Source organism: Gadus morhua, chromosome 14 (genome assembly GCF_902167405.1).
Source record: "Gadus morhua chromosome 14, gadMor3.0, whole genome shotgun sequence".
NCBI classification, from domain to species: Eukaryota; Metazoa; Chordata; class Actinopteri; order Gadiformes; family Gadidae; genus Gadus; species Gadus morhua.
In genome coordinates, this window is record NC_044061.1 from 20,961,225 (window position 1) to 20,987,495 (window position 26,271).

The window sequence follows — 26,271 nt, forward strand, 5'->3', positions numbered from 1 at the left end:
GTGTGTGTGTGTGTGTGTGTGTGTGTGTGTGTGTGTGTGTGTGTGTGTGTGCATGTATTTGTCTGTTTGTGTGTGTGTGTGTGTGTGTGTGTGTGCATGTTGGCAATGTATTCGTGTTTGTGTATGTGTGTGTGTATGTGCTTGTATCCGTGTGTCTGTGTCTGTGTCTGCTCGTGTGTGGGTGCTTGGATCAGTGCCGGTGTTTATGTGTGTGTGCGTGGATCAGTGCATGTGTGTGTGTGCTAGCCTGCGTTTTCTTCCTGGATCACTGCTGGTAGACGATGCTGGGTCGTACACAGGTGCAGCCCACGGTGATGAGCTTGGACTCGAGGCGGTAGTGGTATTTCTTGTCCGTGGGGTTCTTCACCCTCCGCAGGAAAAGTGTCTGGAACCAGATGGGCTCCGACTTTAGACTGCGGTCCTCGATGCCGTGGCTGTTCAGGCAGCCTTGCAGGGAGCAGCGCGCCTCCGTGATGAAGTGGGGCACGCGATCCATTTCGTAGGTGATGCTGTGGATGATGGAGAGAGGGAGAGAGAGAGAGAGAGAAAGAGAGAGAGGGGGGGGGGGAGAGAGAGAGAGAGATAGAGAGAGAGAGAGCGAGAGAGAGAGAGAGAGAAGGTAGAAGGAGAAGTGATGAACAGAGAAATAGAGAGAGAGAAAGATGAAGCGGTTAGTAAAAGGGATAATATCTCATCAGCCAACGACCCAAGTTGTCCATCAAAAGCATCCAGTGAGATGTGGACTTTGGATCAAATGGCGAATCAAAGTTGTTAATAAGTAAGTAGCAAGCAATATGGGTGTCTAGGTCTAATCAAAAAACATTTATTTTTTCATTGGATCAAGCAGTGGATCAATACGGTGACGAGGATGGGGCGTTACATAGTACCCCACAGCACCGTTGTAGGGGGCTCTTACTTGGACGTCCATGGGGAGATGGAGTGGTTGGACAGGGGTCTGACAGATTGTGTCGGAGCCGATGGCGCAACAGAGTCCAAGTAAAGGGGTACGCTTTTCTCCAGGTGCCCATGTGGCATGGCTCCAGTTTCCTCCATGATCACCGCCGCCAGAATTGACATACAAATAACCTGCAATATATAACAAATGTTTGTCAACATATGCACATTTTTTCATCAATAACTATAGTATTTCACATAATGCCTTCGGTAGATGTTATCATTTTGCATAATGGTTTGTCCAGTTATTGTGAAAAAGACAAGAAAATGTGAAAAAAATAGATATATATTCTGAATAATAATAACACTAACATCCTACTACTTATGCTACTATTACGACTACTACTAGCCTACTACCTGCTACTACTAATGCTACTACTAATAATAAAAAAAATGATCATAATCAGAATAATTACGATAAAAGCAATAAATAGACATATATATATCTCATAAATATCATTTACTTACCAATTTTGTTGCCGAAAACATTTTTTTTTTCAGTTGGTTTGGGCCTTCCTGTGTGAGGACTTCTAATTGCAAATCCAATGCACCTTCAGCTTACTCTGGCTCGTGGACTTTTGAACGTTTGACTGCTTTCTTCGGCTTGGTTTTGGAAGCTATTCTTTCTGGAAGATGTTCTTTCTGGTAAGTATTGGTTGTGCAGATTCTTATATTGTAATCGGTGCCTCAGATGTTGAGTATTTGTGGTTGGTAGGAGTTCTTCAGGAGCTGCTTGAGTGAATCTGCTGGAGGTCTGTGTCAATTGACCACATGCAGTCTGATTTATATTGATCAGACCGACATCCTCTTCATCACTGACATCATCTTCATCCTCCTCTTCCACCTACTCCTTATCTGCTTCTCAGGCTTCCTCTGATGACGTAACCTTCATCCTGTGGTTAGTGTTGTCCTATCACAACCTACCAAAAGGACAACCTTGAATATAGGTTAAGCACTTGTGTCATATATTGCACTGTTTCATCTTTTTTTCATCTTTGTCAGTGGGTCATAGGGGTTATATCTGTTTCATACCTCATAACCTAATATAAACAGCTAAACAAATACATATTTAGCCTAAAGCATTACTACCCAGTTTTGCTCTGTGTACATGAGCTGCTCTCTTCACAGCTACATTTGCTCTGTCAACTTCCGGGCTCTTTGACCTAGATTGATTTAGCGATAGACACTCGGCAGCAAAATGCACCCATTTTATTTCACCCTTCAAAGTATTTGTTTTGTCATCGTTCCCCTCTTCCCGAAAGACCTGATCAATATCTCATAGAACCAGGGGGTTTTATGAGTATCTGACACTTAAGATGCCCCCAAAGGAACAATTTCCTCACCCAAGCCGACCCCGTCTGCTCATTGATGTGATCTGTGTTCACTCGTCGTAATTCAAGAAGCTGCGTTTGCCCTATAAGAATGCCAACGCCGACGCTGATGATGTTGATAGTGAACGGCGCAATGAGCGGGGCCCCGGTGCCGATGGCCCCCCCGCTGTAGAGGGCGACGGGGGGACAGCAGAGGGTGGAGGACTGCGTAGGTGACGGGGGACTCCCAATAGTAGGGCAACGCAGAAGACCCCGTGTTGAGGTGATGATAGCATCTGTGGAGGACCTTAGTGGGTGTACACCCACCATCATATGCCGACAATCGTACTCCGATTGTTATGGTTTTCAATCAACAATGTGGAGGACTGGCCGGCACTAAAACGGCCATTTGGAGTAGAAGTAGATCTCAGAAACGTTCGGTCAAATCAAATCCTCAATCCGTTGAAGAATCGACATCTTTAGAAGGCCATCATGATCATTCTGACCAGGATCCCATGACAACAATGGAAGTGTGCCATCGACGCAGACCGATCTTCAACCACAGACTTCCCCCCCGTTACAGTAATTGTGTCAATCAACCAGGTAGTCTTACGTGGGGCTCTGAGGCTGCTGTCGCAGGTGTCAATAGGAACGCCCATGCCTTTAGGATGTGCCTCAGGGGCTTGCCCTGGTTTCTATTGGTTTCTATTGATGTGGCTGTCACAACCATGCCCACGCCAAGCCCAGAAGATCATTCATAAGGGGCATGGGTGGGAGGCAAGGCCGTAGTGTGTGTGTGTGTGTGTGTGTGTGTGTGTGTGTGTGTGTGTGTGTGTGTGTGTGTGTGTGTGTGTGTGTGTGTGTGTGTGTGTGTGTGTGTGAGTGTGCGTGGGGGGGGGCTTCAGTTGTGGGATTTCATTTGGGGGGGGTAGTTGTGTGTGACAAAGTTACAAGTCTCAACTGAATTAAGAGATTACTCATCTTGGAGAGGTTCTCAACCACTGATTTTGAATACAGTTGTGTTTCGTTTCTAATTTTGATTTTTATCTCTAGAAAAATGACCTCATAGCTGGCTACGGCATGGTTGATGGGTATTGTAGGATCTCAGAAATACTTGCACTGTCGGAAAACCAAACGCCAGGACTAATTTAGCTAGGTATCAGTTCTGTAGCAGTGGCTGAGCTGAAAATACCCAACGTGTAATTGCCATATTACAATCTCCACACCCTTTATTTCGAATATAAAATATCTTATGTTTAAAAAGATATTGTGTTGAGTTTGTGTGAGTTTGTGTATCCATGTTTGTGCATGCATTTGTGTATGTCTGTATGTATGTGTGTGTGTGTTTGTGTGTATGTGTGTTTGTGTGTATGTATGTCTGTATGTGTGTTTGCAGGTGTGTGTGTGTGTGTGTGTGTGTGTGTGTGTGTGTGTGTGTGTGTGTGTGTGTGTGTGTGTGTGTGTGTGTGTGTGTGTGTGTGTGTATGTGACTATTACTGGTAAAGATAAACATTTACCTACTACTATCTACCACCATCGTCTGGAACACAATCATTGCAACGATACCATCAGGTTTGAAACTTGGATGAGCTTATCTGACCCACATCTTCTCCTCCTCTCTTTGCCTAACCAGGTCAGGGGAAGCGATGACAATGATGACTGTTTCCCCAGTAGCCCCTAGGGAGCCCGTCGCTAGGGCCCTGCCGTCGCATCCAGGAAACCCCAAACAGCCGACCACATCAGAGCACCAGCCTCACCGAACTACTGACTAATCCCCCTCACCAAACTAATCACCCTTTCATGCTCTCTCCGAGGGCACCATTAAAGGAATGACGGATGAGTGCAGTCACTGCGTATGAGACCCAAGCGATCCCACGCCAGTCTCCTTTTACGGCATGAGCTTGGACGTGGCTCGTAACCACGCAACCATTGCGTTACAGCGTCTTCTTTAGTTTGGCAACTTTATTCACCCCAGACTGCATATATATATTTTAAAGATTTTCTGGACTCTTACACGTTGTGTCTTATTGTGGGAGTTTTTTCTTGCCCTTTTGGGGGCTTGGGTAAAGGGGGGTGTCATAAATATTTGGCCTGTTAAGGCCTTTGAGACTGTAATGGTGATTTAGGGTCTATACAAATAAAATTGAATTGAATTTAATTATTCACGTAAACTTTTTCACCACCGCATTCCGGAACCCCGCCTGATGACGTTCCGGGTCATACGTCTCCTTCCGATAAACAAGCTATACAATTTGGATATGTTATATTTCCAGGTCACAACATATGGCAGCAGCTTGTTTCAACCTGGGCAGCTCAGAGACCACAGAGTTGTAGTTGTCTAACATACATACCCTACTGCTGTCGCTCTCTATAGATGTGTTATTAGTGTCCATGGATATTGCATAACATCTCCTTGGTAAAGAAATGAAGTCATTGAACCATGATCCATTTAAGTAACAACATTTTGCGTCTGTTTCATCTGTTTGTTTCAGGTTATTTGGTGGGAGGGCGAACTTTAGTGTAAGCAAAAAGCCTGTAGTTGAAGCAGAAAGCCTGTAGTTGAAGCAGGATCCCCTGTAGTTGAAGCAGAAAGCCTGTAGTTGAAACAGAACGTCTGTTAGAGCAGAAAGCCTGTCGGTGAGGCAGACAGCCTATTAAGGCCCCGTTCACACGAAGCCGAAACGGGCGAAACCGTTACGGTTTCGATCTATCCGGTTTCGAAGTATCTCCGTAAATACGAAGCCAAGCGAAACCGGGTAGATCTGTAGAAACGCTGTAGTACACATTCCAGGCCCATAAGGGGCGCCTCTTCTGGTACAGAAATCCAGAAGAAATTAAATAAGAAGAAGAGGCGAGCATGCGCATAAAGGCTGCCCTTATGCGCATGCTCGCATGTGATTTCTGAGACTCCGCGGGCTTAAGAGCCATTGGCTAGGAGGTCGAGGGGTGGGGCGATGACGTCATGGTTTGCGGTTTCAGTCGGTTTCAGGCGTACACACGAATCCGAAACATAACCGGGTAGATTTGAAACCACCTCCGAGGGTGGTTTCAGAAGTTTGCGGTTTCGGTCAGCGGATTCGCCGGCTTCGTGTGTACGGAAGGCCGAACCGTACAAGACCTTTGCGGTTTCGCCATGAAATCGGCTTTGTGTGAACGGGGCCTAAAGCAGCAAGCCTGTAGTTGAAGCAGGTAGCCTGTAGTTAGGTGAGTGCTGCATGCAGCGCTCACCTATTGTTCTCATTAGGTGAGTGCTGCATGCAGTGCTCTTTTTAAGTTTTATTCTTTCTTTCTTTCTTTCTTTATTATTCTCTACAAACTTTGGGACCTATCTCCTTCCTCAATGTTTTACCAATGCCGTGTTCCAATATCCATTCTATCCGTACTTACTAGCCTAAGTTTGAGTATGTAGGGCGTTCCGATTCAGATCGGGCTAAAATAAGTGTACCGAAAGGACCCGGATGGTGTACTCAAAACGGTCAAATCGCGAAGTGTGTGGCGATGTACACTTTTCGTAGCTGCTAGGCGTAAAGAGTTCACCGTTCAAAGCGGGAAGTTTATTGGGGGGGAGGAGCCGCGGCGGCAGTCGTGATCATAATTTCCGGTTAGTGCACCACGGAGTATTAGATTTGGAACAACACTGACATCTGAAAATCAGCGCACTTAGTGAGTGCGGATAGTGTACTTCATTTAAGTGTACCCATGGAAGTATGGATATCGGAACACGGCACTAGAGACTCCATTCCAATGTTCATATTAGCTTGGAATCGCGCGATTCTTTTCCGATTTTTTAATTATTTTATACCTTTTAAGATATTCTACTTTTAAAATATTTTTTTTTCCAATGGAAGTCAATGGGAGGACGGCGGAGCCATCCACCCATTCTCTGACACTTACTACTTCAGACTTCGTAACTTGGTCAATATTTTATCGTTAACCTTAGTTCAAAGGTTTAACAAATCAACACACTTGTATCTTCAATAATCTGAAAACAGAATTTCGATTTTTTCAAAATCACAGTTTAAGTTCCATGTCAGCTTGTTTTCAGTTGGTCTCATTGAGTTAAGCTGAGGTTAGAGTGCGAGGACGTGCAGGCAGTGTTGCAAGATGGGGAGTATTCTCGCTCAATTTATCTACTTTTTACGACGTTAGGCTGGAAAAATTAGCATTAGGCGAGTACATACAATTTCGGCTGGTTATAAAGGTTAATTCTTCCTACAAATATCCATCAATTTCCTACCTTTCATAAAGCATATCGTTTTTGCAGGTAGTACCACTATTACTTCAGCTACTACTACTACTTCGACTTCAGCTACTACTACTACTACTACTGCTACTACTACTATTATTACTACTACTTCAGCTACTACTACTATTACCATTACAGGCGGGGTTCTAGACCAATGTTCATGGGAGGGCCAGACTGGGGCCAGTTGTTTTGTTGGAGGGGCATTTTGAACTCGGGACACAAAATATTTAGCTTAGTACTAAGTAACGGCATTCAAAAACACAATATACATAATTGGCTTTTTCCCGTTACAGCATTTATTTCTGTAGCATAGAATTAAGTTTTTCCTTCAGTTACAGCAATTGTCAATATAATACATTTTAAATGTGTCATTGGTTAAAGCAATTTTAATAACACAACATTTGGGGTTTCCTTCACTGACCAAGCCACTCAGTATCATGCATCACCAACAGAAATAAATTCAGTGTGATATATCATAAATATCAAGTTCCGCCTTGTGTGTCAGTGCCACACCATCGCAAGCAATCGACTCCCCGTCGAGACGGAGGTAAAAAGAAAAAAAAACTTTGGAGGGGGGTACGAGCTCAGTTTTACGGGGAGCTGGCCCCTGCTGGCCCCCCCCCCCCCCCCCCCGCCCCCTAGAACCGCCCATGATTACTACTACTACAGCTAGTACCACTACTACTACTATCTTCCAGCTTTGACAGTATTACAGTTTAGCTTCCAGCGTTTGTAACAATTTACTTCAGCACTTTGCTTCTTCAGATAATGCAATTCAGCGTCTGTCAGTTTTCGATTTCAGCTTCCAGGTTTTTTAGCAGTGCACTGCAATACACTTTTTTTTTTTGCAAAATACATTTGACCTCTCCGATTTTTCAGCAGTACAGGGCAATACATTTGAACTTTCAGATTCTTCAATTCAATTCATTTACATTTCTGCATTCTTGCAATGCTTTGCGCTTTTCATTCAGCGGTCACTTTGTTCGTTTCCAACCATTTACATTTTTTTAAATGGTGTGCATTTCTACATTGTTTACTCCATTTAGACTTTTGAACTCTTTTAAAATCCATTCACTTGATCTAAGCCATTTAACGTTTCTTCATGTCTTAATCTATGTGGCTTTATTAAAACATCTTTTCAACCTCACGTCGTACTACAGCACTCACCGCAATTTCTGCAGGAAATGCATTTTCTAGTTTAAGCATAAACCTGTAATTTAAGTAGGAAGCCTGTAGTTGAAGCAGGGAGTCTGTCGATTAAGCAGAAGCCTCTAGTTTAAGCATAAGCCTTTACTTGAAGCAGAAACCCTGTATTGTAAGCAGGAAGCTTTTGGTTGAAGAGAGATGCTTGTAAATCAAGCAGGGATAGCTGGTCTGAACATGACAAATATACACACAAAAAATAAAAGGACATGGAACAGGCAGTTTATTTGCGATTCACAAATGTGTGATTTGATAATACATGTAAATAGATAGTGGTTTGGTGTGTCATCAATGGATCAACCTCTCTTTTCTCAATGGGGGTGTGTATTGTTGTTGATGAGACAATGTCTGATAGTGTCTTCAGATACAATTGACATGAACCAAGGCTGTTGTTTCAAAAAGGCATACGATGCTCACAAAAAGGAATCATATTGTGTGTCAGGCCCAGATATACCTGAACAGTTTAACATTTTATTTGGCTAATATAATCTAATCAGATAGGGACTCCAAGCCAAGAACGCCAATGCATGCTTTTGGTTTCAAATTAGGTTATTCTGCATTATATTCATAATTCATCGACTTGGCTATTTATTTGTTAATACAAAATTTGGCCTATTTATAACCATCTTTTATGTAATGTTTCATCTTTTACGTATATATTTTCGTCTTTAATGTCATTGTAGCTGTGACATTGATACAAAAATTAATCTCACATACTTCCAACTATACATTTCGTAGGCTTGTCTATTCAATGCCTTTAGACAGATATAAAGGTCAAAATACCCCCTCTTGGGTTTCTCGCAAAATCTCCATTCTGTCTTCCATTTTCATCTTATCAGTTTGCCAAATCTGCCCGGCACAATCAGATAACAGTGTGGCAGCCAGATATAAGAAGCACCATTCAGAGAGAGCGAGGACGAGGTGAAGACGAAACTCAAAGACAGATCATGACAGTCAGACGCACCTCTTTCCAGTGCCTGGTGAGCTGAAGATATACTGTTGCTATGACGCGCCCGCCAAATGCAGTGCACAATAGCAAGATAGACAGAGAGCGATAGACAGAGAGACCATAGTCAATGTAGGAACTTGGTTTTGCCCTGGTCACGGCGTAACAGATATCACTAATCTTTTGTTATTACAAATCTGTTTATTCATTCACTGAGTTGAATAGCTCACTAAATCTTGCTTCTCCTGTTGTCCGACTGTTTCCTCAGGTCGTATGTTGTGTGTTGACCTGGGTCATGGCCAAGGAACAGCCTGGAGAGATCCCAGAGAGATGCCTCATGGTGAGGAGCTTCTCCTCGACGCTCACGGCCGTGACTCATGACAACGGCGACATCCACACTCGCTCTCTGTCGCCCTGGACGTGGAGGTGAGTCGATACGCTTGTATTATTCCGTTTTTTTTCCTTTAAAATGTTATCAATAAAGCTATACAAATAGGGTTGACTTAACCTGACATGATACATAAAGTTAATACATTTTTATATATATATATTTTAAAGAAAGTTATTGATTCTACAGGGGGAGTCGTTTTTTAATCATGTTTTCATCTAAAGAAAGTGTCAAGTCAATACCTAACCTCATCCTTGTAAGAATTCTCTACAACAACTATGATACCATGGCATTCTCTCTGTCAAAGATTATCTCTCACTTTCATTTTCTTCTAAATCCTTTTCTATGCATGTTCTCCATATCTCCGTGGCAACGCACCTAATTTTGTTCTGCCTACTTTTTAACATTGGGGTTTCCTGGAAATATCTTTGCTGTTAACCATCATGGTTTTTTTTTGCCTTCTCTGTGTCCAGGCCGACCACGGAAGAACACCGGATTCCACACACTATCTGGGAGGCGGAGTGCAGCCACAGTGACTGCTCTGAGCCCAGCCAGCCAGCCGGAGCCAGGAACAACGCTGTGCCCATATACCAGAACCTTCTGGTGCTCCACAAAGGGCCAGAGAAGAACTGCTACATCGCCTCCCACAGGATGGTTGCCGTGGGCTGCACTTGTATTCGGCCTGACATCTTATAAAGACGTCATTTTGAGAGGACTTTTTTCATGACGCCCTCAGGGTGCCAAGTCTGATGTTCAAATATCTCAAATGTATGGAAATTCGATTTATTCTGACAACTAACACATTGTTTTCGCCTACATATTTAACTCAGAGGTACTCCATTCTGCTAAGCTACTATTTTTAAACGTTTGGTGTTTATTCTCAGCTCATCAAATTGCAAATGTTTTTAGTTGTATTTATTTATATTTATTTCATTTGTTTTTTCCACGTTTATTTGTCATTGCTGTTGTTGTGCGCATGTCCCCTCCTGTTTGCTCGTCGTCATTGTAAATGAGGGAAACCTCAATGCCTTATGAGTGTAAATAAAGGTTTGAAACAAGAAAAAATAAAACATCTCTTTTCCTACATTTTCCCTGCTATTGTACGGCCCCATGCCAGTATATGTCAATAAGTGTATGGTTTTCTTAATAAATAGTGGTTTGATTAGTGGTTAAACTTTTGACTTGACTGTTATACATGAAAATACTTACCTTATCCGCATATTACTTTGAGGATATTTAACTTCAAAAATATTATGGAGAATAGTGCGACATAACACTTTCAAAACACTCAATGATTCAAGAATGAAGGGCTTTAAAACAGGGAAGAGGAAATCAAAAAGGGATACATAAATCGTAAACTTTAATGTACTATGCTGTTACATATGCTGTTATATTGTGAATAAGACATTATTTGAAGGGGTTGGAGGGTAACCCAGGACACCCATTATGCATACATAAATCACTCCAGATACAAAAACAAATGTATGTATTTATTAATATATATATGTACACATTTCTTATAATAAAAAAATGTGATCAACCAGGTGAGATTATGTCCTGAAGAAAACTTCAGGAAAAAACAAAATACTAGCGACCAGAGCTAGTGTTAATACTGTGTGGAGCCTGAGGCGATTTTAAGGAGTTTCTCATGACATATAATCTCCTTGTTCAGATTCTGCATGGACTCATGCATAGTCGACCCTTTCTCACACGCATTAACAATGGGAAACTCAGCACCGAAATCACTCCTAAAATAAGCTGACTCAATGAAACACTGTTCGTTCAAGTATTTAAGCATGATTAAATATGTTTTTCTGGCGTGTGTGTGTGTGTGAGAGAGAGAGAGAGAGAGAGAGAGAGAGAGAGAGAGAGAGAGAGAGAGAGAGAGAGAGAGAGAGAGAGAGAGAATTTGTATGCGTGTGTTGGTGTGTGCGTGTGGGTGTGTGCGTGGCCCTGCATGGGACAATAGTTCATTGAGTGAATTGGGCAAGGGTGAAGAAACAGAAAGTAGCCGTGGTTAAGAGGAGGAACGAATGAGGACGACAGCGGGGTTACAGCCTGTGAAATCCCACCACCAAAGACAGAGCATTCAGGTAGGGTTTACCTCAGAGACCTTGGCCTTCTGATGCCTCTACTGTGTCGTGGGGTTTATCCCTTTGTGATATGTATGCGTGTATGTTAACACGTTATATGTGTGTGAATTTAACGGCAATATTCATGAAGAAGCATGCAACTATTTTTTGGCAAATTTCTGGTTTGTTCATTTTTGTGTTATTTTATTTGTACGATGCTATTACGATACGTCATGAGAACAATGATATGCTAACTTCACTTATACACTGAGAAAATGTAGGGATAAGGTAATCTGGTTAAAGCATGTTAATATATGCTTCACGTTAACCTCCTAAGATGGAGCATTTCGATTGGTTCGCTATCTCGGGTTATTGGGCAATATCCCATGATCGAGTTGTCAAACTCTGGATATTGTGACGGTCGTCTCGTCACACTATTAAAAACAAATAAGCCGCTAATAAAAACTAACAAACCCAGGCAAAAAGTGATATCTGGTTTATTTTTGGAGTGTTCACTTTTAGTATATACTAAAACAATTATTCACCTCATCTTGTTTACCTGCTTTCTCTCTGGCTCTCTGTTCTTCCCTCCTGTCTGCTTAGAGCCTCACTCTTAATGCAGCCTTCACTTTGACCCTGCGGTGGCTTTCCAATCAAGAAACAGCTCTTCCTTGGGATCAACCTTCCTGTACAAACCCACCTCTCCAGCCATACACGCTCAACAGCGTCACATCGGTCTAGCACTCACTATCTCTATGTCAGAATGCCTCGTGTGTCGCTCTCCTGCCCCTCTCTCCAACCTCTCAAAGGCCTGTTTATTACACCTGCCCCAGGCGGCTTACCCTCCGAGCCGAGCACGCTCAGAGACGCAGATGTCCCGGCGCTGTTCCGGGAGCCCTACATCCTGTCGGGCTACCGGCCAGTGGGACTCTCCTGGCGCTGCTATGTCCTGAGCATCTTCCAAATGCACAACGAGACGCTGAACGTGTGGAGCCACCTGCTGGCCGGAGTGTGCGTTGCGCTGAGATTTGGAGCGTTTGCTGTGTTTCGTGGAGGGGTAGCATCTGCTTGAATTCCTTTCTTGTATTACCCAAAGGCTTAGTTATGATTTCATGTCGACGCAACGCAAGGGGTTTACCAAAACCCGACGCAGAACCAAAACAGGTTCACGACTGCGACAAAGCGTCTGCTTGCTCATTACGATGCGTGACGTGTTAACATAACTGTGCCTTAAAGGGACACTGTGTAATATTTTAAGTCATTTATTACCTCAAATCAACGTATTCATTCATAAATAAGTCCTCATTGGTGTCAAATTATCTCTGCCAAAAATCTCACTTATCCTCCTGAGCGAAGAATAATTAATATGTAGTTACATAGGACGGGTAAGCTTCATGGAGGCTTCCATGTTCTTCCGTTCTATGAACTGCCGAGAGGGACAAAAAGCACTACGTGGTACAGGAAATGCAAACACTGAGCCAGCGTGAATGATGACTGAAATAATTCACTATCTTGCTCGAGGAATATTGCTCATACATCATTAGCTTACACTAATGATTCAATGCAGTATGAAATTTGTTTGAAATAACGAACCTCATCATCACTCGAATGACTCGATGAGGTAGTATTGGATGTCATGACACAGCTTCTTGGCACATACTGCCCACCGTAGTTTTTGAACAAGCGAGCACTATTAGTTTGAATGCAATGTACAATTGTACCACTACAATTGTATGGGAGTAATTTTTACACAGTGTCCCTTTAAGTCACCATATAACACTAAATAATTCCTTCCTGGCATGTCTGGTGTCAACTTTGACAGGGGGACATGCCAGTGGTGAATTTCCATAACAGTGACTCACCAAAGTGTTTGTTGTGAAGGGTGTTCTTGGCCTGAGACTACAAGGCCCTGAGGGGCAGGGCCTCTCACTGGACCCAGCCTCCCTCCCCCTGGTGATCTACGTGTTGTCCTCCCTCACCTACCTGAGCTGCAGGTGAGTGCGGAACACAGCCGCCCCTAATTACATCTACATCCGTACAGGATGTAGATGTAATTAGGGGCGGTTGTGTCAACCAGGGCAACAGCAAGAGAGTGGCTAGGCAAACATGGCTAGCACAAAGTTAAGCAAAGTTAGGCAAGGCAAGGCAACTTTATTTATATAGCACTTTTCATACACAAGGCAGACTCAAAGTGCAGTGTGTTAAACAATGTGCTGAAATGACTGTCCACCATTTTAATTACATATGCTGCATTAGTATTCATAGCAGGGGATAACTCTTCAAGTTTTGATAATAGTAAAGAACATTGGACGTTTAATGCATTGCTTGTAGTTTTGGTTGCTACTCAATGCCTGTAACAGCTTACACCTTGTGGTGGTTTGGGGTACTAAGAAAAGCACTAGATACAGCCAATGCATCATGATTATTATTATGAGGACCTACAACCAACCTGGTTGGCCCTTGACGAAGATTAAATACATAACATGTGCTTAATTTAATACAAAGGTTAGAAAACAGTTATTCTATACATCCTCAAGAAACAGTCAGACCTTATAAGGGACACAAGATCCATCAATTAACACCTGACTGGAGCCACCATTCCTTCCCCATGAGAAGTGACGAGAAGTGATGAGAAGGGGGCATAATATACCACCAAGTGTGAGTGTGATTAGCTGTTATAAGCTGTTTTGAAAACCTGCCACTTCTGACATCATACGTTGGCGTATGACGGATAGAGGAGCAACGTTTGCTACAGTCCACTGGGTAGGCTGTTAGACTGATCTATCTAGCACACATCTAGGACATGGACATGCCCATTCATGATGTCAGAAGAGGCTGATTTTCAAAACAGCTTTTAATGGCTAATCACACCCTCACCTGGCGGTATAATATGTCACCTTTAAATCAATCTTCCAGCACAGCCGCACACCTGCTGCAGTCCCATTCGGAGCTGGCGCACTACTCCCTGTTCTTCTTGGACTATGTGGGTGTGGCCGTCTATCAGTATGGCTGTGCCCTGGCCCACTTCTTCTACAGCTCTGCTGCTGACTGGAGACACAGCGGGATTGGGGAGGTGAGCTGGGGACGACTGCGGTGGTTATGATGTGGTAGTGAGGGTGAGGTTGGTGGAGGTGGTGGTAGGCATGGTGGCGAGGATGGTGGTGTTTGTAGAGATTGTGGTAAGGATTGTGAGAGTGGTGGTATAATGGCGGTGGTAAAGTGGTAGTGGTGGTGGTGATGGTGTTAATGTATTTCTTAATTGCCACCTTCTAGGTCTTTCTCCCTGCCGCCGCCCTCCTGGCATGGCTGACCTGCGCCAGCTGCTGCTTTGCCAAGCTGCATTACCGGCGGCCATACCCTCTCCATCGCAAGCTGTTCCAGGTGGTCCCCACAGGTCTGGCCTATCTCCTGGACATAAGCCCGGTCGCCCACCGCCTCGCTACCAACAGCTGGGCCAGCAACTCGGCATTCCCCCTGCATAGCTTACAGGTGCAACTCTTTATTTACCTTCATGCTTTTATTCTTTACCGCACCTACACAGAAGTTCAGGCTAAAGATAATAAAGATATATCTAACTTTGACTCGGATATAACTTGGCTAATTATTGCTGTGTGACTGTAGTCCTGTGCGGTTTAACTTTTTTAGGGTGCTACCGTGCTATAAAGTACTTTCTCCAATAGAGTACATATAGTAGGCTTTCAGCGTGTATACATTGTGAAGGGGGGCGTCAGTCCTCCCGGTAAAGTTTTCCCTCTGGTAGACGAGATGTCCTACTCGCCTGGTCCAGTTGCCTAGATAGTGAGCTAGATGATGGCCCACTGTGCTCCCTCTGTAGATGCTGCTCTTCATCCTGGCTGCGTTCTTCTTCTCCTGTCCCGTGCCGGAGCGGTACGCCCCGGGCCATTTCGACAACGTCGGCCACGGCCATCAGCTCTTCCACCTGCTGCTGGCCCTCTGCACGCTGGCTCAGCAGGAAGCTCTCTTCCAGGACTTCCTGTCGAGAAGGCCAGCGATGATTCGGGATTTTGGGGAGGGGAGTCTCCTACTGGCCTGTGGCTCCTTCCCTCTGCTGGCTCTTTGCAGTGGCCTGATAGCCTTCCTCATGAGAAGGAGAGCTCGCATGAGACTTTGGAAGGAACAGAGGTAGCACTGAATAGTCCCACATCCTTCCGAAGTTTATTTTTGGACCTAAATACAGAAAAAATAAAGAAATTGCAGATGAGCAGGTCGAGAGGGAACCGGATGTTGGTGGTTCAGATATCAGACTGGAACATTGCTGAGGACATTGGTCAAGAAGTATGCTGGTCTTACATATATCGCTGGTATATCTGTTAAAATAACAACTTTATTTTCTTCATCAACATCAAAGTAGTATTTTCAATTCATGGACAGTTATGTCCTATTTATTCTCTGCTCGGTCCCCTATTGTTTCTGTAACGTTTTTTCTTTTTCGAAAATGCTTCAAATGTTTGGTACTGCACCCAAAGGTGGCAGTACCAAAGTAACATGAATTAGTCTTATTTCTCCTCACCTGATTAACCTGGACTCAAAATTCTTTCATCATATTAATCTCTAAAATCAGATGCATCTTTTTCACCCTGGTCTTCTGCTCAAATTTTTTACTTTTCCAACAATTTCATAGAAAAGCCAAACGTCCACAGTCTCTACCGATTTTGCCTGTATATGACATTTATTGTAAAACTACCATAAGACTATCATTAGGTGGATACATTTTCTGATTTGTACTCTTTTAAGAAAGCCCTTAATTCTCTTGTGAAATGTGTGCTTGGAGTTTTTATTGTTGTGTGCTTATCAATAGACATTTTCACCATGTGAATGAGGATCATGCAGGTCAGAGATGTCAGTGACTCAACGGGATAATGCCTTGCACTGGTGATCCTTAGGTTGAGAGTTTGAATCCTGTTTAGAGCATTATGAACAAGCTCAACATGACATTCTGTCATTGCCACTCATTGAAGAAACACAACAGTGAACAGCACCTGAAATTCCTCAGCCAATCAAGTTTCCAGCTCAATAGTTTCCAAGAAGAATTGATCCTTAGGTTGAGAGTTTGAATCCTGGTTAGAGCATTATGAACAAGCTGAACATGACATTCTGTCATTGCCACTCATTGAAGAAACACAACATTGAACAGCACCTGAAATTCATCAGGCAAGATTCCAGCTCATCAGTAACTTTCCAAGAATCTGACTAGCAAGGCACAGTATGGCATTAAGGGGAACTTCTTCGTTTACAATTTTTCCTTTCTAATTAACTCTGTCATAGCGATAGTTCGAACCCTGATTAGAGCATGAGCATGCTGAACATGACATTCGGCCATTGCTCTGCAGCTCACCTGAAAGCCAAGCACAGTATTGCACTAAGTGGAACATCTTCATCAACCTCTTTCCTTCATAATTATCCATGCAGTATCCGGGTTATGGTTCCCCCTGATGGTGTCTAGACACTTTTGGTGGTGTGACCATAGAAGGAGTTCCTCAGCTATGGAGGACGTCACCTATTTCTCCATAGACAGGTGGAGATTAGTACCGGAGGTGCAGGGAGTGGAAGAGGGGCAATGAGCCTCATCCCAATGACAGCCGACAAGCATGAATGACAGAGGTTTGTATACACTTTGTTTGGCTCGCAATTGTTCGCCGGTTTATACCTGCGATCCTGATTGGTTGAGAGATCAAGGGCGGGGCCTGCAAGGAATGTTGGAATTTAGGCCACGTTTATACGTAGCAGGGTATTTATAGAAACAAATATCCCCCCCCCTCCGTTTTCAAAAATAACATTGTGCAAAAAAAAACATTTCTGACTGCAAACATGGAAGATAATGATTCAATAGCCAAGCTCAGAAATTTCTCAAAACTGGACTTTCAATCAAAAAAATAGGTAATAAATGATGGAGAAAGACCAATGCCGGAACTTAACGGTTTGCTTCAAACAACGGGACAGAAAGTAACGCAGTCTTTTCAAACAGAGTGGTACCGCCAAAAAGATTGGCTGTCTGGCTGTGCTGCGAGAAATCGCCTTTTCTACTATATAACAATTGGGTATATCCAATTATATCCAACAAACAATTTTTGCACTTTTCTTTGCCGATTTCGGATGACACAGGATTGTGGGGCAGAAAGCTAAAAAAGCACGCTGGATTGCATTCTGCGAAATGTGACCGGATGTAGTACAACATCCTGGTATTTTTGGCTTACTGCATTTTCCCTACTAAGTATTGGGACATACTCAATCCTTTTATGGCATAATAAATAGTATGGTACTATTGGTACTGGAACACAGGGAGGTGTGGAGGGTGTGTGGTTGATGACCGGTTTAAGTATCCTCACCTGGCCCAGTCTGAATAGATTCTGGCTGGGTGAGGCTGCACACCTGTTGTCCCTTGAGCAATTCATGTGGACAGTTCAAACCAGCCATCACCACACCGATCAAGGGGATCTCCTACATGGCAGCATCGTCATCATCTCATGTACCATTGTCCATCAAATTCTACAATAACCGGCTTTCAACAATACACGCCATATCCATGTTATTGTTGGAGGAGCCCAGTCAAACCACCTGGGTGGAGTGTGCCACCATGTCCTTACACTTTTCATGCAATGGGATTCGGTAGGGGCAGGGAGATCCGTGGTAAAAGTGTTCGGAAGAATGCAGCTGAAAGACAGAGATTGTATTTAGATAGGGCATACAATGTCGATGCCTTTGTAGCACGGACATTGCTACACATGAATATATGTATAGTTATATACAACAAGAACAACTGAATTGACAGGCCAAGTTAGTACTAATAACAATGAATGAAATAAAAAAATGGCTTCCTGAAAAGACATGAGTATGTGACTCATGTATGTGTGGTATTACATGTTTGAGTCCCTCTGTGATTATTGTTGGTGTTATTACAGGGTGTTTGCCTCCTCGGCCCTTTGGCTAATAGGCACATTAGAAATCTAGCAATTCCAATTAGTATATGAACCACCAAGCTTTATATGTTCAGATATATGATCAACTGCTAGTGCTAGTAAAAAAAAAAAAACGACCTTGCTAAACTTAGCTATAGTAGTATGATATCTGCTGTAAGCAAGTATATCAAAGAATCGTTCTAAATCTTTCTACAGCAATGGTACTGCCTTGTGAGTTTGCGTAACCAAATGTAACCAAATGAATGGTGCATGGTGGTTTGCAACCAGGTGACCCTGCCTTTGCAACATCAACACAATCAGGAAACCCTAACTGTAACTTTAAGTGTCTTACTTACCACACAATTTTCCGTTTACGAAAAAGATAAATCTATGTGGAGTGTGTGTGTACGGTTGACGGCTGGTTACAGCAGCCAAACCTGGCCTGAGTTGTGATCAGACTTGTAGTTTTCTGATCACACTCTGGGGCTCGGTGAGGAAGCTGCACATATTTGGGGCAGTTGGTAATCAGGAGGACTCAAGGCTTTGTTATAGTTCCACGTTGACGCAACTCTTGGGGGTTTACGGACCCCTTACGTCCTTGCGGACCCTCGTTGCGTCCTCCACAAGGGCCTGACGTGCGCTTCCAAAAAATTGTTACCTTACGTCGAGGCGACGCAGCAGCAAGGGCTGTGATTGGTCCACTCACTAAAATTATGAAGCAGAACTAAACAGGTTCACGACTGCGTCGAAAAGACTACGTTGTCATTCCGTTGTGTCGACGTGGAACCATAACTGAGCATTCAGTCATCACCAAACACGCCTAAGAGAGCTCTAATGCGTCGTTACTAACCATGTGCTCTGCATGCCAACATCCCGTCAACTCCACAACTGTCTCTAGCTGTGTCTGGGTGTTGTAGGAGCCCATCGACAGAGACACTTGTGACTTTGCCCATTGATCTGGTGCAAAGCCTTCCCATCGTTTCTTATCGTACTTGGCCACAGGAAAAATGAAGCTTTATTTATTGTTTAAATAGGCGTGTACTGCGTGCAGCGCTCGACTACTGTTGTTCATAAGTTTTATTCTTTCTTTCTTAATGTCCTCTTTATTATACTCTACAAACTTTGGGACCTATCTCCTTCCTAAATTTTTCACATAGAGATTTTCCGATTTTTTAAATATATAATACTTTTTAAGATAGGGGAGAGCCGGGTCGATTGAAACACGGGACGATTGAAACACAGCTATTTCCTCACTTGATTTAAGCCATTTAACGTTTCTTTATGTTTTAGTCGATATGGCTTTATTAAAAAGTTTTTTAACCTCCCTTTGTACTACAGCACTCACCACATTTTCTGCAGGAATTGCATTTTCTAGATCAACTATACTGTCGTATCGTAATGCTAATTTTACTTGTATGATAATTGTAGGACTTTATTTCTCCCCTAAAATGTTTTTCTTAAGTATGAGCTGTTACCCTGATTCACTGAAGTTACTTAGTGTGGTTACAGTCCGTTCAAATAGTCAGCTAGTATATATTAGCTGCTAATATTATATACATATATATTATATTGTATCTAAGGCAAGGCAAGGCAACTTTATTGAAATAGCATTTTTCAAACCTCTGACTCTTCCTCTACTCTGGGGGATGGATCCACTCCTCCTGAATCACTGTGTCTTTCTCTCTCTCTCCCTTCACTCTCCTCCCCTTCTCTCTCACTGGTAGCCTGTTCTTCCTCTATCTCACTGGTAGCCTGTTCTTCCTCTCTCTCATCCTCTTTGGTAGCCTGTTCTTCCTCTCTCTCATCCTGTTTGGTAGCCTGTTCTTCTTCTCTCTCATCCTCTCTAGCCTCTCCTATAAAGGTGAACATATTTCGATAAAAAGGGCTATATCTAAATTAACAGGGATCAAAATGAACCATTTAAAAAAGAACAAATTGAAAACACCTTAATTTGACGATTTAACACAGAAAATAATAGACTGATCAACTTGGCTAACTCTATCCCAAAGACTACAAAAGTTTAAAAATCTAAGGTTGTTTTTTTTGTTCCCAAAATTGTCAAACGCCGAAACACAACCACAGAATTCCCTTGTGCAGCTCCCAAACACATGACGTCTGGATGACAAGCCCATTTATTACGGATAAACCAAAAGGATTATTTACAACTTTAATTGGATAGGCTATTGATATGGACTGAGTGAAGTTATGGCTTTCAGAATCATACCACAATAAAACTCACGCTATTGTATTCACTTAGAGCTCATTAACTGCACATTTCATCGACCATTTTTCACTTGACCAAGGGGAATCATGTCAAGGGTACTTTTATTTATCGCCAGACCCGCGTTTATGTCCGCTGAACTTCCAGAGAATGTTTGGGGAACAAGGCGGAGCCCGTTCATCTGGCGAGTTTCAAGTTAACGGCAATCAGAAACTAAGTTACAGGCTACCCCAAAACGTCACGTTTATAACCCATTCGTTACATCCAACTCTAACTAAATGGCAATTTCACAAGTTGCCATGCCACTGGCTTATTTTAAACCATGAGCCGCGTTACACTGGCTGTAATTCAGCTGACTGGGAATGATTCTCAAATCAATTCAGCCTGATTGGAGTGCGCAGCACGTGCCTGCCTGAAACATTTGATTTGGACATGGGCCTATTTGCGGGGTAATGTGCATATTCTAAGATTCGATTAGATATAGGCGTATGAAACACAGTGTAATAAAGCCGTTGTGGTTATCAAATTATTCAATGCCCCCTGTCTGTCTGATATTGATCTCCGTGCGACTTGCTCATGTGGTGCTGCGCTAATATGTTTGACACGCCCCCTGTGCCTGTGTTACTTGACGACATATTTATAAATATTTATAAAGAGATCCCCTCAGGCTTTCGGCTTCTTCCTCTCTTTTTCGCCTTTCTTTTTTTCTCAGGGCTCCTGACTTGTGCATGTTGAATCAACTCGCGCACTGACCACTAGTGGAATGATGTCGTCTTTTTTCTTCTCCAAAGACCAAACCATTTTGGCATAGGGGTGATAGGGGGTTATTGGCCGTTTTTTGAAGGGCAATGAAGGCAAACAATCTAGGAGTCATTAATTGAATGCAAATAAAGCACTTTTCTTCTCTAAATCAACACATTTTGAAGTATACATACAATAATTAATCCCAACTTCATGGGGGTCCAGTTATGGCCCCCCCCCCCATTCCAGGGCCAGTCCAGGGCCCGGGACAACGTACCCGTTTGTCCCCCCCTGTCGGCGGGCCAAACATTGTCATACAATAAAATAAAATAATAGATAAGCAAAAGAAAACATATGCAAAACATGAGTAAAATAGATTCTGAACAATGAATAGAATAGACATTGCACATTTTAGAATGTGCAATGTATTTATGATCAAACCAACAGTCTCTCTGGTACCCACTTCCTGAAAGGTGATATGCCCAGAGAAGGTGAGATGGTAAATAAGGGTGTGTGTGTGTGTGGGTTTGACTCAGATGACCCAGGGAGCATATAGTGAAAGACATTAGGGTTAAGTGCAGGCACAACAAGGTGTTTAGAACAGTCGCATGCTGCCTCTATACAGTTGGACCAAATGGACAGGCGTTTCTGGTCGTATGGCTTGATAATACATTGATACAAAGTGGTTTAAACATCTAACTGAAGACAGTGGCAGCACCATTAACATGTGACATCTCTGAAACTCACATATGGGACTGCTAAATCTCAAACCTAAGGTACGTATAAATATTCAGGGAAAGTGGTTATGTACCATGTTTGCGTGTGTGTGTGTGTGTGTGTGTGTGTGTGTGTGTGTGTGTGTGTGTGTGTGTGTGTGTGTGTGTGTGTGTGTGTGTGTGTGTGTGTGTGTGTGTGTGTGTGTGTGTGACAGATAGAAAGGGAGAGACGGAGAGAGAGAGAGAGGCATAGAGAGACGGAGAGAGAGACGGAGAGAGAGAGAGAGGCATAGAGAGACGGAGAGAGAGATGGAGAGAGAGACGGAGAGAGAGAGAGAGAGAGAGAGATGGAGAGAGAGAGAGAGAGAGAGAGAGAGAGAGAGAGAGGGAGAGAGAGAGAGAGAGAGAGAGAGAGAGAGAGAGAGAGAGAGAGAGAGAGAGAGAGAGAGAGAGAGATGGAGAGAGAGACGGAGAAAGAGACGGAGAGTGAGAGAGAGAGAGAGATGGAGAGAGAGAGAGAGAGAGAGAGAGAGATGGAGAGAGAGACGGAGAGAGAGACGGAGAGAGAGAGAGAGAGAGAGAGAGAGGCATAGAGAGACGGAGAGAGAGATGGAGAGAGAGAGAGAGAGAGAGAGAGAGGCATAGAGAGACGGAGAGAGAGATGGAGAGAGAGACGGAGAGAGAGAGAGAGAGAGAGAGAGAGAGAGAGAGAGAGAGAGTATGTGTGTGTGTTTATTACACTATATTAAACTTTAAGATGCGTCATTAAAAACAACATAGACACTATTAAGGGAATTCTCTTGAATGGTGGAAGAAAGGGAAATAGCTCCAAGCAAGGGAATTATGAAAATAGTTGCTACGACAAGAACTATCATTGTTTCTGATGTTTCTATCAATTTGTGATTGCTGAACGTGTTCACATCTGTTCTGCATTCTGGAAGAGTGCTTGTCAAAACGTCATACAGCCGGAACCCTGTAACTCTCTCGCACAATCTACATCCCACTTGCTACATAGGCTTCTATTGTTGAAAAAAAATAAATAATAATAATAAAAAAAATTGTTGAGGCAAGATCAGACTAGAAGTCATGGAACCGCGGTCATTCAGACACACAATGGAATGAAGATAGGATCTGTTCATGTTACGCATAAACGTGTTGAAATCCTCGGGCACTATATTCTCGAGAAGGCTGGCTTAACTATTACAGAGCAAAGGGATCAATCCCTCAACAGGTATTAAGTAATGGTTAATTTATTTATAGCATATCTTGAATCTTTGTAGGGAGGTATGCCTGATAACAATCAAAACAATGTCAAATGTTTTCAGTAAACCATTATAACTTTAATCAGGAACAACCATTGAAGATAATACCACTATCTCAATACATTTTAAGCGATAGGAGTTGAAATCCTCATGCCCCATATAAGGCTGTCTTAGCAAAGGGATGAATCCTTTTGCTTTGTTTACATTAAATGATTGCCCATTTAATTATCATTGTAGGGTTTACTGATAGCACTTTATATTGTCATTGTCATCATCACACATTCCTCCCTACATCGATTCAAGACCTGATAGTTGTATCCTCTGCTTTCCTACAGCACAGCCCACAGATGGCTATTTGGACAATGTTTGCATCAGGACAGCTTCAAATGGGCACCCGGAGGATTTCACTAAAGCCGGGTGAGTCCCACTAAAAATATATCCCTGTCTGTACATTTTTTAAGGTTTCTTTGTTGGGAGCTGGATCAAGCAGCCAAACCTGGCCTAAGTCAATCTGATTGGACTGTGAGGCTGGGTAAGGCAGCTGCACATCTTCAGGGCGGTTGGTAATCAGGAAGGTACACATGTTAACCCAGCACTCACCAAACAAGCCCAAGAGAGCTATGACACGTCAGCATTCACCATGTGTTCTGCATGCCAACACCTTGGCAGCTCCACTAAAGTGTCTCTAGGTGCGTCTGGTTGGCGAAGCTAGGCTAGGCGGTTAGGGCCATGTCATAGAACAGGGCTATTCAACCTCCTTAACAAGTGGGCCGAAAAGGAAAACCACTGGGGGTTCATGGGCCACACGGAGTAAAACTACGTGAATAAATCGCTACAAATGAATCTTACTTAAAGTAGTGTTAACTTAATATATATAATGCTACTACATGGAATAAACTTGTCAGACGCATTCCTTCCTTCTTGACTTTTAATTGTATTATTATAAAATATTTTGTTCTCACATATTTTGGACAGGTATTTAGAATTCAACAATGTAGTTTGAATCATCACAAAAAAGAACTACTGTACATATGAGACATTTTGAGCCAGTGAGTCAGTGAGAAAGATGCACTGCCTTGTTTGCCTAGTTTGGCTCATCCTGAGACACTCATGCAGCGTCTCATAGGTCATGGAGCAACGTGCCCTTGTTCTAATGGCATTCATATGAGAAAAGCTAGACTCACACGTATCGGATGAGCCAAACATTGTCAGAATAAGTGATGCCAGTTCCTGATTGTGGGGTACTGATACTGGCTAGTATCACCGGCTACACACAGAAACCTGATTTGCATGCAACTATGTTTCTCCTTTATTTTATTTATTTTTTGCATTTGGCCAACGGGCCGCTAGTTGAATAGGCCTGTCATAGAATATGGCCTGTATTAAAGATATGTGCGGCTCTGGGAGCTCTGCTAATCCTTGAGTTACATAAATCTCATTCATGATCCAGAGTACAGCCAAACTCTGGTTTTCAAATGTCTTTAATAATCTATATCAATCCAACTTTATTCATACAAGCATTTAGGTCACCATAATTAACATAACCTTCTGTGTGTCCAGCAGGAGCAGAGCTATTCAGCAAGGGGAAGAGGTGTTGCTGTCCATACTTCCCTCTTTTCCTTCTCTTGATGCTCACAACAACTATTATTAAAATCGCTATAGATTCAGATCTATTCCAATCGAGTGAGAGGCTGTTTTACATCTCTCTGAAAGGGGAAAATGCCTACAAACAATTCTACGTGGAATACCCGCACAAATACCACTTTATCATAAACCAGGAGGAGAAGTGCCAGCGGCTGAGGCCCTTCCTGGTTCTCGTGGTTCCCGTGGCGCCACACAACCGGGCCCATCGCGACATCATCCGCCAGACCTGGGGCAAGGAGAGCTCCATCCTGGGGAAGACGGTCAGCTTGTTCTTCCTCCTGGGACTGGCCGAAGGAGGAGAAGGAGGTCCAGGGGACGGGCAGCAGCAGCAGCTGCTCCTGCTCCAGGAGAGCAGGGTCCATGGTGACCTGCTGCAGAGCAACTTCCTGGACTGCTACAAGAACCTCACCATCAAGACCATGGTGATGATGGAGTGGCTGGACGCCCACTGCCCCGCCGCCTCCTACGCCATGAAGATCGACTCAGACATGTTCCTCAACGTCCGCAACCTGGTGAACATGCTGCTGGACGCGCCGCGGGGAAGCTACATGACCGGCTTGGTGACAACTGGCGCAGAAGTCAGAAGAGATCCTAGCTCCAAGTGGTACCTGCCGGTGGATGTTTTACCAATGAAAGTGTACCCACGATACGCTCTGGGCTTGGGGTACATTGTGTCTTTGGACCTTCCCGGGAAGCTCGTAGAGGCCTCCAGGCATGTCAGACCGCTGTACATTGAGGATATACATCTGGGGTTCTGTATGAAGTACCTGGGGATAGATCTGTCCGACCCGCCACAGGTGAACTACTTCAATTTTGTTCCCGTGCTGTACAACCGCTGTGATTATTCTAGGCTGATAGCCATCACGTACGAACCTCATGCGAACCGCATACAGGTATGGGAAGACTTTAACAGAGAGGACCCGTTCTGCCAAGAAGAGAAAGAGATTCCCCTCCTTAAAGGTTGGGTAGGTGATTCGCTTTTTTGGCCATTTTTGCAAAATTACTTGAAATCCTTATCATAACCCGCTTGCAGCCACTGAGTTAGAAGTACTGACATGAAAATTAAACAAGTCAATCATCTGTGGAACGGGCAGGGCTCGAAAAACTCCAGCCAATCATTTCCATTGCCACCGAGTTGCATTGGACAGTAAGTACGTCAATCAAACTGTCGTACTGCACTCCCCCTCCCCCGCGCCCCGCGCGCGACCCCTTCGTGCAGTACTCGTGACCCAGAGCTCGTGACCCAGAGCAAGCTCCTGTTTGTTGTTATCCTGCGGTAGCTACTGGAACTAGTTAATCCACATTTGGACCTAGCAGTAGAAGACAATTTCCATGGCAGACAAGACGCCACCATCCCCGACATCACCACCACCACCAGCAAAGAGAAGGAAAACTCTTTTTCAGAGAGTAATTGATAATAAAAACGCTGAAAGAGAAAAACTGAAATCAAGAATAATCCTAGGCGCTGCTTTCGAACGTTGGCGGCAACTGAAGGACGAGAAGGGTCTAAAAACCGATGCTTGTGTGGCGGTTGACCTAGTTTCAAGGTTTATACCGTTTATACTCGGTAATACCGGTGTTGAGACGAGTGTATTACTCGTTGTGAAAATGTCCACACCGCAGCAACCCTAGTGAAAACCAGGACTTCCAA

The 26,271-nt window shown here is 43.5% G+C and overlaps 4 protein-coding genes across 4 annotated transcripts; 3 read left to right on the forward strand and 1 right to left on the reverse strand.

Annotated features, from left to right (window-relative positions):
- Positions 1-110: 110 nt before the first annotated feature.
- il17a/f1 (interleukin 17a/f1) lies at positions 111-1,696 on the reverse strand. The gene is made up of 3 exons (XM_030376101.1): positions 1,423-1,696; positions 917-1,086; positions 111-509 (listed from the first exon to the last, which is right to left on the reverse strand). Exons 1-3 carry the CDS (start codon positions 1,441-1,443, stop codon positions 266-268), a joined length of 435 nt encoding a protein of 144 aa, XP_030231961.1. The 5' UTR covers positions 1,444-1,696; the 3' UTR covers positions 111-265.
- A 6,871-nt stretch (positions 1,697-8,567) lies between these two features.
- On the forward strand, positions 8,568-10,125 carry il17a/f2 (interleukin 17a/f2). The gene is made up of 3 exons (XM_030376102.1): positions 8,568-8,693; positions 8,928-9,085; positions 9,521-10,125. The coding sequence occupies exons 1-3, from the start codon at positions 8,661-8,663 to the stop codon at positions 9,741-9,743; spliced, it is 414 nt and encodes a 137-aa protein (XP_030231962.1). The 5' UTR covers positions 8,568-8,660; the 3' UTR covers positions 9,744-10,125.
- Positions 10,126-10,951: 826 nt separating this feature from the next.
- LOC115559304 (membrane progestin receptor beta-like) lies at positions 10,952-15,888 on the forward strand. The gene is made up of 6 exons (XM_030378115.1): positions 10,952-11,140; positions 11,723-12,176; positions 13,001-13,113; positions 14,036-14,192; positions 14,393-14,608; positions 14,955-15,888. The coding sequence occupies exons 2-6, from the start codon at positions 11,883-11,885 to the stop codon at positions 15,264-15,266; spliced, it is 1,092 nt and encodes a 363-aa protein (XP_030233975.1). The 5' UTR covers positions 10,952-11,140; positions 11,723-11,882; the 3' UTR covers positions 15,267-15,888.
- Positions 15,889-21,536: 5,648 nt separating this feature from the next.
- LOC115558253 (beta-1,3-galactosyltransferase 2-like) lies at positions 21,537-25,642 on the forward strand. Its single transcript, XM_030376187.1, has 3 exons — positions 21,537-21,774; positions 23,312-23,393; positions 24,537-25,642. The coding sequence occupies exons 1-3, from the start codon at positions 21,748-21,750 to the stop codon at positions 25,640-25,642; spliced, it is 1,215 nt and encodes a 404-aa protein (XP_030232047.1). The 5' UTR covers positions 21,537-21,747.
- The last annotated feature ends 629 nt before the right edge of the window (positions 25,643-26,271 follow it).